This window comes from Xiphias gladius, unplaced genomic scaffold (genome assembly GCF_016859285.1).
Source record: "Xiphias gladius isolate SHS-SW01 ecotype Sanya breed wild unplaced genomic scaffold, ASM1685928v1 HiC_scaffold_1362, whole genome shotgun sequence".
Lineage (NCBI taxonomy): Eukaryota > Metazoa > Chordata > Actinopteri > Istiophoriformes > Xiphiidae > Xiphias > Xiphias gladius.
In genome coordinates, this window is record NW_024401681.1 from 40,025 (window position 1) to 52,531 (window position 12,507).

A 12,507-nucleotide genomic window follows, 5' to 3' on the forward strand; every position below is an offset into this window, starting at 1 on the left:
TGTCTGTAAAAACATAAACCTAGACTTGGTAAGACAATGAAAATTGTTGAAATTCTCCCATTACAGAATTCACACCAGCCTTTGAAGCTGTTTGGTGGAAATCAAATGAAGTTTTCTATTCTAAATTTTTACCGTTTATGCCCCTTTATATCTTCGATAATTTGAACAGTCAACTTTCTCAGTACTGAGGGGGAAACACCTCATGATATGTTGAGGACAGCTACAGTTCACTGACTCTGTGTGTTTGCATATGTGTCCTGCCTCTCTGCTCCCAGACGTCAAGAGGCCAGTGTTGATCAGTGGCTGTCCGTCGTACAAAAACCTCTCACCTCTCTGACTTTGACACAAACTACCTCACCAAACGCATTCTCAGTTTCCCAGTTTATGTAATAACTGGTTTAAGTTTTTAAAATTGGTTGACAGATTGTGACAAATTATATAAAGTTTTTTTCTGAAATATTAAACATCAACTTACAAAATTTATTTTTTATTTTAATCATAGAAATTGAAATAAAAAATTTTAAATAAAAAAACCACCAATAAATCATGCAAAATGTAAATGATGATCACAGACACATATTTATTGTAGATTATGTCCCATATAACAATGATGATGTCTGTTAGTGAATTAATGGGAATTTACAAAAATATCCTCCAAGAAAACTTTTCAATCAAAACTCAAGTCAAAACTGATAACTAACTACTAAAGTTATGAAATTCATCTTATTTTCATGAATATTATTTTTAAAGATTAAAGACATTTTTTTTAACAGCACATCAAAATATGTGAAAAAAAAAATCTTAATGAAAGTTTTTGAGACATGTAAAAGAAAAACTACATAAAATAAACACTGACACCTCCGGATTAACTCTTTGATCCATTGATAAACAGCATGATCAGAGTGATCCAAGTCCCTGCTGGAGTCAGTCAGAGCATTTCCATAGAGAGCCACTTTGCATCAGCAGCACCATGCTCCAGTGCTCTGGGAGAGTTTATAGTCCTGAGAGTTGAAGACTGGATGACTGACAGCTGTCCTTCATGACAACAGAAGCCACGGAAATCCTCCTCATCAAGAAGATGACGCTGACCTCCGTCCTCATCTGGACTCTCCTCTGCTGCTGCTTCACAGGTAAAGTCCAGAGAATCCAACTCCTCTCCTCTATCAACATCCGTCCCTCTGAAATCAAGCCGACAAAACCGTGACGCTGCTTCATGTTTCTGTCTCTGTGTCCTCAGAGTCCAGAGGCCAGGTCACAGTGACTCAGCCTGGAGCAGTGAGCTCTGCTCTGGGAGGCTCCGTCGCCATCAAATGTAGGACCAGTCAGGATGTTAATGTCTATAACAACAACCACTATTTAGCCTGGTACCAACAGAGAGACGGAGAAACTCCTAAACTACTTATTTACTTTGCTACCACTCGAGCATCAGGGATTCCAGGTCGTTTTACAGGCAGTGGATCAAAGTCTGACTTCACTCTGTCCATCAGTGGAGTCCAGGCTGAAGATGCAGCAGTTTACTACTGTCAGAGTTATCACTGGCTAAACAGCAAAGATGTGTTGACACAGTGAAAAAGCGTCGTACAAAAACCTCCCTCAGTCAGACTGAAGAGAAACTGAACTGGCTGCTGCAGCTGGAAGCTACTGCAGAGACTGATACAGTTCACTGAGGACACACAAACAGACACACACACACACACACACACACACACACACACATTCACACACACACACACACACACACACACACACACACACACACACACACACACACACACACACTTGATTGGTTAGATAACTTTCGTTCTTCTCTATCTGTAGACAACAAATGAACTTATCATCAGATTCTTTAGAAAAGAAATGTTCTTTATCCGCATGAGCATTTTTCAATGAACCCTTGTCATCTTCATTCTTGGCAGTAAGTGATCAAGCAACGCTTCATGTGTAGCGTTCTTTCAGGTCAGACTACACCTTTGGTTTTTAATAGAATAAAAGCAGTGCACATTAAATGCAGACGCAGTGGAAGAATTTACAAACTGAATAAAAGTCCCTCTAAAGATGTTGGTCTTCAGCTGCTTTTTACCACAGTTTCCTCAGATCTTTTGTCCAAAGAGTTCCAACGTTTTAAAGGTACAAACTCAAAGGCAAAGTGACCTTTACCTTTGAAGCCTGATGTGATGCGAAACCAAAAAGCTGTGATAAATGGAGCAGGACAGAAAGGACAGACGTCCTTTCACACCAGCTCCTACCTGCTTTAGGATACCCCAGCTAAACAGAGACACTGTGAGGCTGCACTGACACAGCTATCAGATGTGATGTCAGCATGATCCCTAAAAAACAACATCACCTAATGCTAGAGAACACTAGTGACTGGACTGTGAGATAAACCCGGTCTCTGGGGATTTAATAGGTCAATGAAGAAACAGTTAACATGGCAACCTACGACAGCAGTTATTATTGTGATCACATGTATGGAAACTAGTCATTTGATGAACACGTCTTTCTTTTTTTCTACATACACAGACTGTGTTGTCATTTCTTTCACTGAGCCTCTTGGCAAATAAACACTGTCATTTAAATGTTCCTGATGTTAAAATCTCACTCACAGTCACGGTTTATCACTTGATGCTGACGATGTCCCGCTTTTCATTTCTAATCCAATATCTAAGATTTTCCCAGTCGTTAAAGTGTGAAGAAGTGCATTAAAAAAAGGTTCATTTCTTCATATTGTGGCTTCATGTGTTGTTCTAACCAGTGTTCCTGCTATGGAATACATGGCAAAGAAAAGAGGACGTAACACGTGTCAGTCATAAGAATGGAAACCACACGGAAACCCGTATTTGAAGAAATATTTATTGTCTAGAACTATTAAAACCATCATCAATACAACAAGCAAGAGCACATTAATGTAGAGATGTATAATGAGAGAGAGAGAGGGAGAGGGAGAGAGAGAGGGAGAGAGTGTTTCAGAGAGAGAGCAGTTGCAGAGTAAAACCAGTAGCAGGGTCCAAGTGAGTCAGGTCAGAACAGGGAACACTGGTCTCTCGTCAGTGTCTCTGAGACCAGAGTCTGGGAGCCCTGGGTGGCCTCACAGGTCACAGAGCCCACCTTCTTCCACTGGTCTGCAGGGAGCCTCAGGGTGCTGCTCCAGCTGTGGCCGTCCTTCTCCAGCACCCCGGGGCTGCTGCTCTCCTCCCAGCTGCTGCTGCTGCTGCTGCTGCTGCCGTCCACCTTCCAGGCCAGACTCCAGTCTGAGGGGAAGCCCTTGTTGGCCAGGCACATGAGCGTGGCCTTCCCCTGCTTCAGCTCCACGCTGGAGGGGGGCAGCACGGTCAGGGTGGGACGGGCATCACCTAGGAGACGCCAATCAGCTTATTAGACAGGGGCCACACAGCTGTCAATCAAACACCAGACACTGGGACACCTTTTCTTTGTGAGAGTTGATTTTCTCCTTTAAGGAGTTTCTGCCAGATGTTTTTTCTGCTCCACCAGTCACTCACTCACACATTGTTTCACTTCCCTTGAAGAAGCCTCTCATGCATATCAGCACAGAGAGAACCATCGTACAGTTTGACCTGAAATACATCAAACTGCACTGGAAACAAAACAGGGAAACATTTAAAATATTTTATCAAACATTAGGACCAATCTTTAGTTTGCATTACTTTAGTTTTCAGGGGAAACATTAAAAAATACATAAAATAATCCGACAACCGTCAAATGCGCTTCATGTGGAATTCAATCATCGTTTAGCAAACGAGAAACGGATTTCAAACTGCACTGGAAACAATGTATAACACAATAAAGGGATTACAGATTTTCTAACCTTTTCAAATCCCAATCTTCGTCCTCATTCTCTTCTATTTCATCTGAATGAAGTGAATCTTAATTCAACTTAATATTAGTCATCGACGAGGTTTGAAAAACAAAAATGAATCTTAGGAAACATATTTAAAAGAGAACTGAAGTTGTATCTTCTCTACAGCTCAACTTAAACTTCAGCATGACAGGAATGTGTAAAGAAAAGTTGAGTAAAGCTGCTCTGAGTTCACCTCCATGATGACGGAGGAGAAATCCCAACATAAACACTAAAACCTTACAAGAACATTTTATCTGCTGCAAACATTTAAACAATGGATTTACAACGTTACCTTACAATATTGTATTTAGTGTTTGTGCAGAAACTTACTTCCAACATCCAGTCTGGTTCCTCCACCAAAAGTCCACCACAGTGATACAAACTCATTGAGCCGTCGTACAAAAACCTCTCACTGTAGAGAGACACGGCTCTCTGGCTCTGTCAGACTGAACTAAACCTACCAACCCTCAATATTCAACTTCACATTTAAATGTGGAAATAACGATTTCTCCTCTGAATCAATCCTTTATATTCATTACAGTTAGTTTTCGAATTCTTGTTGCTAAAGCAAAGATCTTTATCTTCATGCAAAATAATTCTTCAAAAATTACACATTAACACTGAGAGGAGACTATTTTTCCTGGCATGTTGAATATGAATGAAATAAATATAAAAATAGTTCCTGAAATAAAGCAGTTGTTAAACATTTGACTTACTTCCAACATCCAGTCTGGTTCCTCCACCAAAAGTCCACCACAGTGATACAAACTCATTGAGCCGTCGTACAAAAACCTCTCACTGTAGAGAGACACGGCTCTCTGGCTCTGAAACAAACAAACTCTCCAAACTGAGTCTGTTTTTAAAACTTTGTCAAATGGTTTTAAACAAAAACACAGTAACACAATTTTAAAAAATGTCATTTTTTCATACGTATGTTATTTTTAAAGAAAGATAAAGCTTTTGTAGTAAAACAATTAAATGTCAGAAAAGACATTTGGAAAAATCAAAAAAAATAAAACCAAACTTCATGAAAACAAGTATTACCACATCCTGATCAATACCCCGATCAACTGATTGATCCATTGATAAACAGCATGATCAGAGTGATCCAAGTCCCTGCTGGAGTCAGTCAGAGCATTTCCATAGAGAGCCACTTTGCATCAGCAGCACCATGCTCCAGTGCTCTGGGAGAGTTTATAGTCCTGAGAGTTGAAGACTGGATGACTGACAGCTGTCCTTCATGACAACAGAAGCCACAGAAATCCTCCTCATCAAGAAGATGACGCTGACCTCCGTCCTCATCTGGACTCTCCTCTGCTGCTGCTTCACAGGTAAAGTCCAGAGAATCAAACTCCTCTCCTCTATCAACGTCCGTCCCTCTGAAATCAAGCCGACAAACTGTGACGCTGCTTCATGTTTCTGTCTCTGTGTCCTCAGAGTCCAGAGGCCAGGTCACAGTGACTCAGCCTGGAGCAGTGAGGTCTGCTCTGGGAGGCTCCGTCGCCATCAAATGTAGGACCAGTCAGGATGTTTATGTGGCTAGCAACTACCACATTTTAGCCTGGTACCAACAGAGAGATGGAGAAACTCCTAAACTACTTATTTACCTTGCTACCACTCGAGCATCAGGGATTCCAGGTCGTTTTACAGGCAGTGGATCAAAGTCTGACTTCACTCTGACCATCAGTGGAGTTCAGGCTGAAGATGCAGCAGTTTACTACTGTCAGAGTTATCACGTTATAAACAGCAAGGCTGTGTTGACACAGTGAAAAAGTGTCGTACAAAAACCTCCCTCAGTCAGACTGAAGAGAAACTGAACTGGCTGCTGCAGCTGGAAGCTACTGCAGAGACTGATACAGTTCACTGAGAACACACACACACACACACACACACACACAAGCACACACACACACACACACACACACACACACACACACATACACACAAGCACACACTCACACACACACACACACACACACACACACACAAATACACACACTACAAATACAGTGACATGAAGTGGATTAAACATTTCTCCATTGTTTCTCTGAAGACCAACAAACATTTATCAGAACAAATTTAACAACAAAAACTCGTTATGGTGGAAATCAAATAACTTTCTTCATCACATGTTCTCACCATCTATTCACATCCTGTTATAATCACATGTTCTTATCAGATTTTCCAAATTAATCAAGAGGAGCCAACCTGTTAAAGATAAATGGCTTGTTCATGACCTTTGACCTCATACTGGAACACAGGTTTTTCCACTGTTAAAAGAGAATATGAAGCAAAGTAGGGATTTCTGCTACAACTTCACCTACTTCCAAGGTGCATGGAGAAGTGAAAAAGTGTGATGAAGCAGATCCAGCAACACTGGTAACATAAGAATATCTTTATGTCAGACCTTGCTGTTTTCATCAGATTGATAATGACAAACAAACAGAGAACAACTAAACAAAAACAACCACAACAACACAGAAAACCCCACAAACAACAACTGAGGAAAAAACTGCTCAAACTTTAAACTCTTCTCAGGTTGAATTTAACATTTTCTGATCAGAGAATGAAAGCCACAAATAATCACTTTGAAAATTTTTGAATACATAACGTGACTTAAAGAAAAGCAAAGTTCATACCTGAACCATTCCCCCACAAACATAGAGGTAAAAATAAAAACACATTTCTCATATAATGTAGTATGAAATATTTCTTAGGTCATGCACTAAACTGATCAGATTCCTCAAACCTCCAATTACACTTCTGTTTCAAGGTGTCTCCACAGCACAGCAGGCGATTGACACGTTAATGCTTTTGCTCTACGTGTCCCGATCCTTTAGAAAAACCCAAAGCAGCTCACAATCTTTCACCGTCACTTTGTTGTACAGAGCACTGACAATATTGGTATAGAGAAAATTTTCAGCGTCAAAAGTTATGGATTTGTTAGATGGAGTTAATCTAAAATGTGCCTGTTAGTGACAGTTAGGAGAAAACACCAATAACAGTGTACACATAGTCTGTGAGACCAGTGTGAGACCAGCACCTGGTTTAGGATACCACAGGAAAACAGAGGCACTGTTGAGCTTTACCGACACAGTTTTCAGACGTGACCCTGATTACAAATTGTTACCATCATTAATTAATAAAGTCATGAGCTAAAATGACCACATTCTTGGTGTCTCTCACTGAGACAGACTCTGTCTCTGTAGTTGAAGTAGATCTCCTGTCATCATTCCAGAGAAAAACATATGACAAGAGTTATTCTATTTAATAATTTACATGGACATTACTTATTTGATAAAATGGTGTTTACTGATTTTAAACATTATAAACTCTTTCATTTAGATCTTTGTTGAATCCATCTTCTGAAAATCGAATATACCTGCAGAATGATCTCAGATGGAAGACATCGTATATCACTTGATGCTGATGATATCCTGCTTTACATTTCTCATCCTGAAAAGACGCTTTTCAAGTTTTCATCCAGTCTGGTTCCTCCACCAAACTTGCAAAACAGTGATACAAACTCATTGAGCCGTCGTACAAAAACCTCACACTGTAAAGAGACACCGCTCTCTGGCTCTGAAACAAACAGATTCAACAAAAAAATATGTAAATTTATCGTCTTTGTGAGGTAAAAGATCAAACTGTCAGAATTCTTCATAAATACACACAAAAGTATTAACTTTTAATTTTTAAATATCTCAGCATTAATCATTTCTGTCAAAATAAAATAAAGACATAAAATTGATTTCTTCAGTGACAAATGACTTTGTTCACAAGATCACAAAGAATTAAGCATTAACACATTTCTAATTAATGTGCTGAAATTGTGACTGATCCACTGATAAACAGCATGGTCAGAGTGATCCAAGTCCCTGCTGGAGTCAGTCAGAGCATTTCCATAGAGAGCCACAGACACACACACACACACACAGCATGCACACACACACCGTACACAGAAAATTTCATGAAGTGGTTTAAACCTGTATCAAAACAAGTTGAATATCAAAACACTGATCTTGGTGGAAATCAAATAACTTTCTTCATCACAGCTTCTCTCCATCCATTCACATCCAGTTTTAGTCACATGTTCTTATCTGATTCGTAAATGAATCAAGAGGAGCCAACCTGAGAAAATCAATGACAAAAGGCCTTGTGATGACCTTTGACCTCAGCTGCACACTGGATCACAGCTATCTCAACTATAGGCTGTGAGAAGAAAATATGACGACACAGATCAGCATCAGAAACCTTCATGATCAAAGACGACACAAACAAAACCCAAACGTCTGTCAGATCTCACAAAACATTGTCTTAAATATGTGAACTAATAGTATCTGAGGAAAAGCTCAGCATCAACTGAAATCAGAAAAACGCAAAAGACATAAGCGACTGACTGGATATAACTATATCTACATGTATAAATAACTATAAGTGTATAAACTGCCAAAGCATATGCAGCAACACATTCTGTCTGACATGCAACTCAAAAACCCAACAAATACATTTAGACTGAAAGTTAAGTCTTGACCTTGGAAACAGCTGTTGACAAAATCTCTCCAGCCTCTCTCCGTTCAGTATCATCACATCAGGAGTTTATCACTGTCAGCATGATTCTAGCCTCCCGTCCACATACTGGTACAGCGTCGTACAAAAACATCCCTCAGCTGGACAGGAAGTGATCTGACTCAACAGCTGCACAAAAACTAAACCCACAGACATTTGAACAATAATACACTGTATAAGAAACAAAAGTACAACAAAAGTATGATACAGCCATAGAAATAATACATTTTATAACGTAAGTACATTAGTTGATAGTTTTCTTTAGACAAGTTTTGAAACTTTGCATTTAAAGTCAAATGACTGTCTTTTGTATTGAGATCAATTTTCCAAAAAAGAAGACGGGGAAACACAGAATATTTCTCAGGGTCTTGAAAAATTCTTTAAAAGCAATTCAACCATCATACTGGATGTTTCATCAAATGAACAAATTCCAAATCAAACCACAGCAATAATAATTAAATCGTAAAACCATCAAGTTACAAGTTTTAAAGTCATATTTCAATGACACTCTCTACACTAAAGCCCTTTTTAATAAAACAAAAAACAGAACAAATCACACTTCTGTAGTTTGATTGACAGGATTATTCATATTGGGTTGGTGCAAATAAAAGCCTTACGAAATAGGATTACTTATTTACCTCAGGGTCGAGGAATGTCTCGATGATTTTCCACGAAATGGTCCCATCACGTGTTAGAACACCCAAAATATAAGCAAAGAAAACCGTACATCTGTTAAAAACGGAGGTAACAGATAATGACGTCTCTTCTCTGCAGATAGGAGCCTTTAAGATATAACAACATATCAGAACGTTGTTTATTCTAAACAATGACTCATTAGTGGTTTTCTTTTGGTGGTTTTAAACAAATAGGAAAAACTGACAATGAGACTGAGATGTATACATGTGAGATAGGAACCATGTGATATCATGTTATGCTAATCCACAAAACTCTGTTCAGTATTTAATGTAAACAATATTTTGAAATGAGTTCATAAAATGGCCCTCTTCATCCTTCCATTCACACCTCACTTCCACCTGTTTCAGGAAACCGCTGGTCAACACAGACACTGTCAGATTAGACTCCAACAGTTAGTGGATAAGTGGAAGTACATGATGTAATCCCATAGTTCATTAAGAAAACTATCAGCAGTAATGACAGAATCGGACTCTAACATGAGTCATAATCCTGGAAATGCAGAAATATGGAATAAAACATCTGTTGTTGGTACAAAATGAACTTGAAGAAGATATTTTTTATTGTCTTCAAGCTTTAACAGCAGCGTTGTTACAATAATGAAAAGATCACAACTTGGAGTTGAACAGGGTTGAATGGGTCTGATAATGGAAAGAGAGAAAGTTTATATCAGGTAAACTAAACTCCCTCCTGTGGATTGCAGCAGAGGAAGCTACTGCTTCTGTTGGTCTTCCTCAGACTGTATGAAACTGGTCTTCAGTTTTTCACTTCTGAGCTCAGTAACCATGGCAACAGGCAGGCATCACTGCCGAACCGTGACGACAGACAGGTTTCAGTACTGAAGGTAGAAAGTTAAAACTAGCACTCTGTTATTCCAGCGTATACACTGATCAGCCACAAGGTTAAAACCGGTAACTGGTTTTGACCTCGTGGCTGATCCGTGCGTTTTAATATTTGCAAGCAAAATGTTCTGGGTTCATAAAATATTAAACATAAGATGCGGATTTTGAGGCTTTTACTGTTTGAGGTATACTAAATATTTGTGTTTCAAACCAAAACCTCATAAGTGATGGTTTGTGTTTGTTCTCTCCGTCTGAGTAGGAGTCATCACTGACCAGCTGGATTTCATTATGGAAACATTCAAATGAATACTGTCAACCTTTGAACTACTGTTTGAAATTCTCATAATAAGAATGTGGACTGGTTTAATAAACTTTATTCTGGGAGAGAGATCAAGAAACACATGAACACTGACCCAAAAGATACAGGCAGCTCTTCAGCCAGAATATTACAACTTAAATTAAAATAAAAGTCCTTTAAACTTAAACGAATCTTAAGTAGAGCATTTCCATAGAGAGCCACTTTGCATCAGCAGCACCATGCTCCAGTGCTCTGGGAGAGTTTATAGTCCTGAGAGTTGAAGACCCGATGACTGACAGCTGTCCTTCATGACAACAGAAGCCACAGAAATCCTCCTCATCAAGAAGATGACGCTGACCTCCGTCCTCATCTGGACTCTCCTCTGCTGCTGCTTCACAGGTAAAGTCCAGAGAATCAAACTCCTCTCCTCTATCAACGTCCGTCCCTCTGAAATCAAGCCGACAAAACCGTGACGCGGCTTCATGTTTCTGTCTCTGTGTCCTCAGAGTCCAGAGGCCAGGTCACAGTGACTCAGCCTGGAGCAGTGAGCTCTGCTCTGGGAGGTTCCGTCGCCATCAGATGTAGGACCAGTCAGGATGTTTATGTCTATAGCAACAAACACTTTTTAGCCTGGTACCAACAGAGAGATGGAGAAACTCCTAAACTACTTATTTACTTTGCTACCACTCGAGCATCAGGGATTCCAGGTCGTTTTACAGGCAGTGGATCAAACTCTGACTTCACTCTGACCATCAGTGGAGTCCAGGCTGAAGATGCAGCAGTTTACTACTGTCAGAGTTATCACTGGCTAAACAGCAAAGCTGTGTTGACACAGTGAAAAAGCGTCGTACAAAAACCTCCCTCAGTCAGACTGAAGAGAAACTGAACTGGCTGCTGCAGCTGGAAGCTACTGCAGAGACTGATACAGTTCACTGAGGACACACACACACACACACACACACACACACACACACACACACACACACACACACACACACACACACACACACACACACACCATACAAATACAGTGACATGGAGTGGATTAAACATTTCCCCATTTTTTTCTTTGAAGACCAACAAACATTTATCAGAACAAATTTAACAACAAAAATTCATTTTTGTGGAAATCAAATAACTTTCTTCATCAGTTATAATCACATGTTCTTATCAGATTTTCCAAATTAATCATGAGGAGCCAACCTGTTAAAGATAAATGGCTTGTTCATGACCTTTGACCTCATACTGGATCACAGGTTTTTCCACTGTTAAAAGAGAATATGAAGCAAAGTAGGGATTTCTGCTACAACTTCACCTACTTCCAAGGTGCATGGAGAAGTGTAAAAGTGTGATGAGGCAGCTCCAGCAACACTGGTAACATAAGAACATCTTTATGTCAGACCTTGCTCTCTTCATCAGGTTGATGATCACAAACAAACAGAGAACAAAATAAACAACAACAACCATAACAACACAAAAAACCCCACAAACAACAACTGAGGAAAAAACTGTGCTCAAACTTGTAAACTCTTCTCAGGTTGAATTTAACATTTTCTGATCAGAGAATGAAAGCCACAAATAATCACTTTAAAAATTTTTGAATACATGACGTGACTCAAAGAAAAGATAAGTTCATTCCTGAACCATTCACCCACAAACACAGAGGTAAAAATAAAAATAGATTTCTCATATAATGTAGTATGAAATATTTCTTAGGTCATGCACTAAACTGATCAGATTCCTCAAAGCTCCAATTACACTTCTGTTTCAAGGTGTCTCCACAGCGCAGCAGGCGATTGTCACGTTAATGCTTTTGCTCTACGTGTCCCGATCCTGTAGAAAAACCCAAAGTAGGTAGAAGCTGCTGCAGAGACTGATACAGTTCACTGAGGACACACACACCCAAGATTTTTGTTAGAGTTTACATAGATCAGTCAGTGTATCTGACTCTATAGAAGATAATATACATTTATCTAAATTTAATTACAAATGTCCATTAGACATGTTTGCATCTCAGGGATAATTTCATTCACACCTTCAACAAATCAGCCTCTATACCGATGACTTCCTATTGTACATCACAAAAACCCTCATCTTCCCTTCTTTCACTTATTAAACTGATCAGACATTAAAACAGGTTTGCTGGCCTCTCCCATCCATTTTAAATGTGCAACAAGTCAGAGAACAATCCAAACAACATTGTTTGGATCCACTTTTAACATGCTCAGGTAATATAGTTGAAACTCAAG

The 12,507-nt window shown here is 39.4% G+C and overlaps 4 gene segments (V, D, J or C); 3 read left to right on the top strand and 1 right to left on the bottom strand.

Moving 5' to 3' along the window:
- Positions 1-1,078: 1,078 nt before the first annotated feature.
- Positions 1,079-1,569, top strand: LOC120787319. The segment is given in 2 exon segments: positions 1,079-1,130; positions 1,238-1,569. Coding segments are annotated over 2 exon segments (384 nt in total).
- Positions 1,570-2,928: 1,359 nt separating this feature from the next.
- Positions 2,929-4,612, bottom strand: LOC120787324. The segment is given in 2 exon segments: positions 2,929-3,350; positions 4,573-4,612. A coding segment is annotated over 1 exon segment (261 nt).
- Positions 4,613-5,135: 523 nt separating this feature from the next.
- On the top strand, positions 5,136-5,625 carry LOC120787320. The segment is given in 2 exon segments: positions 5,136-5,187; positions 5,294-5,625. Coding segments are annotated over 2 exon segments (384 nt in total).
- Positions 5,626-10,605: 4,980 nt separating this feature from the next.
- Positions 10,606-11,096, top strand: LOC120787321. The segment is given in 2 exon segments: positions 10,606-10,657; positions 10,765-11,096. Coding segments are annotated over 2 exon segments (384 nt in total).
- The last annotated feature ends 1,411 nt before the right edge of the window (positions 11,097-12,507 follow it).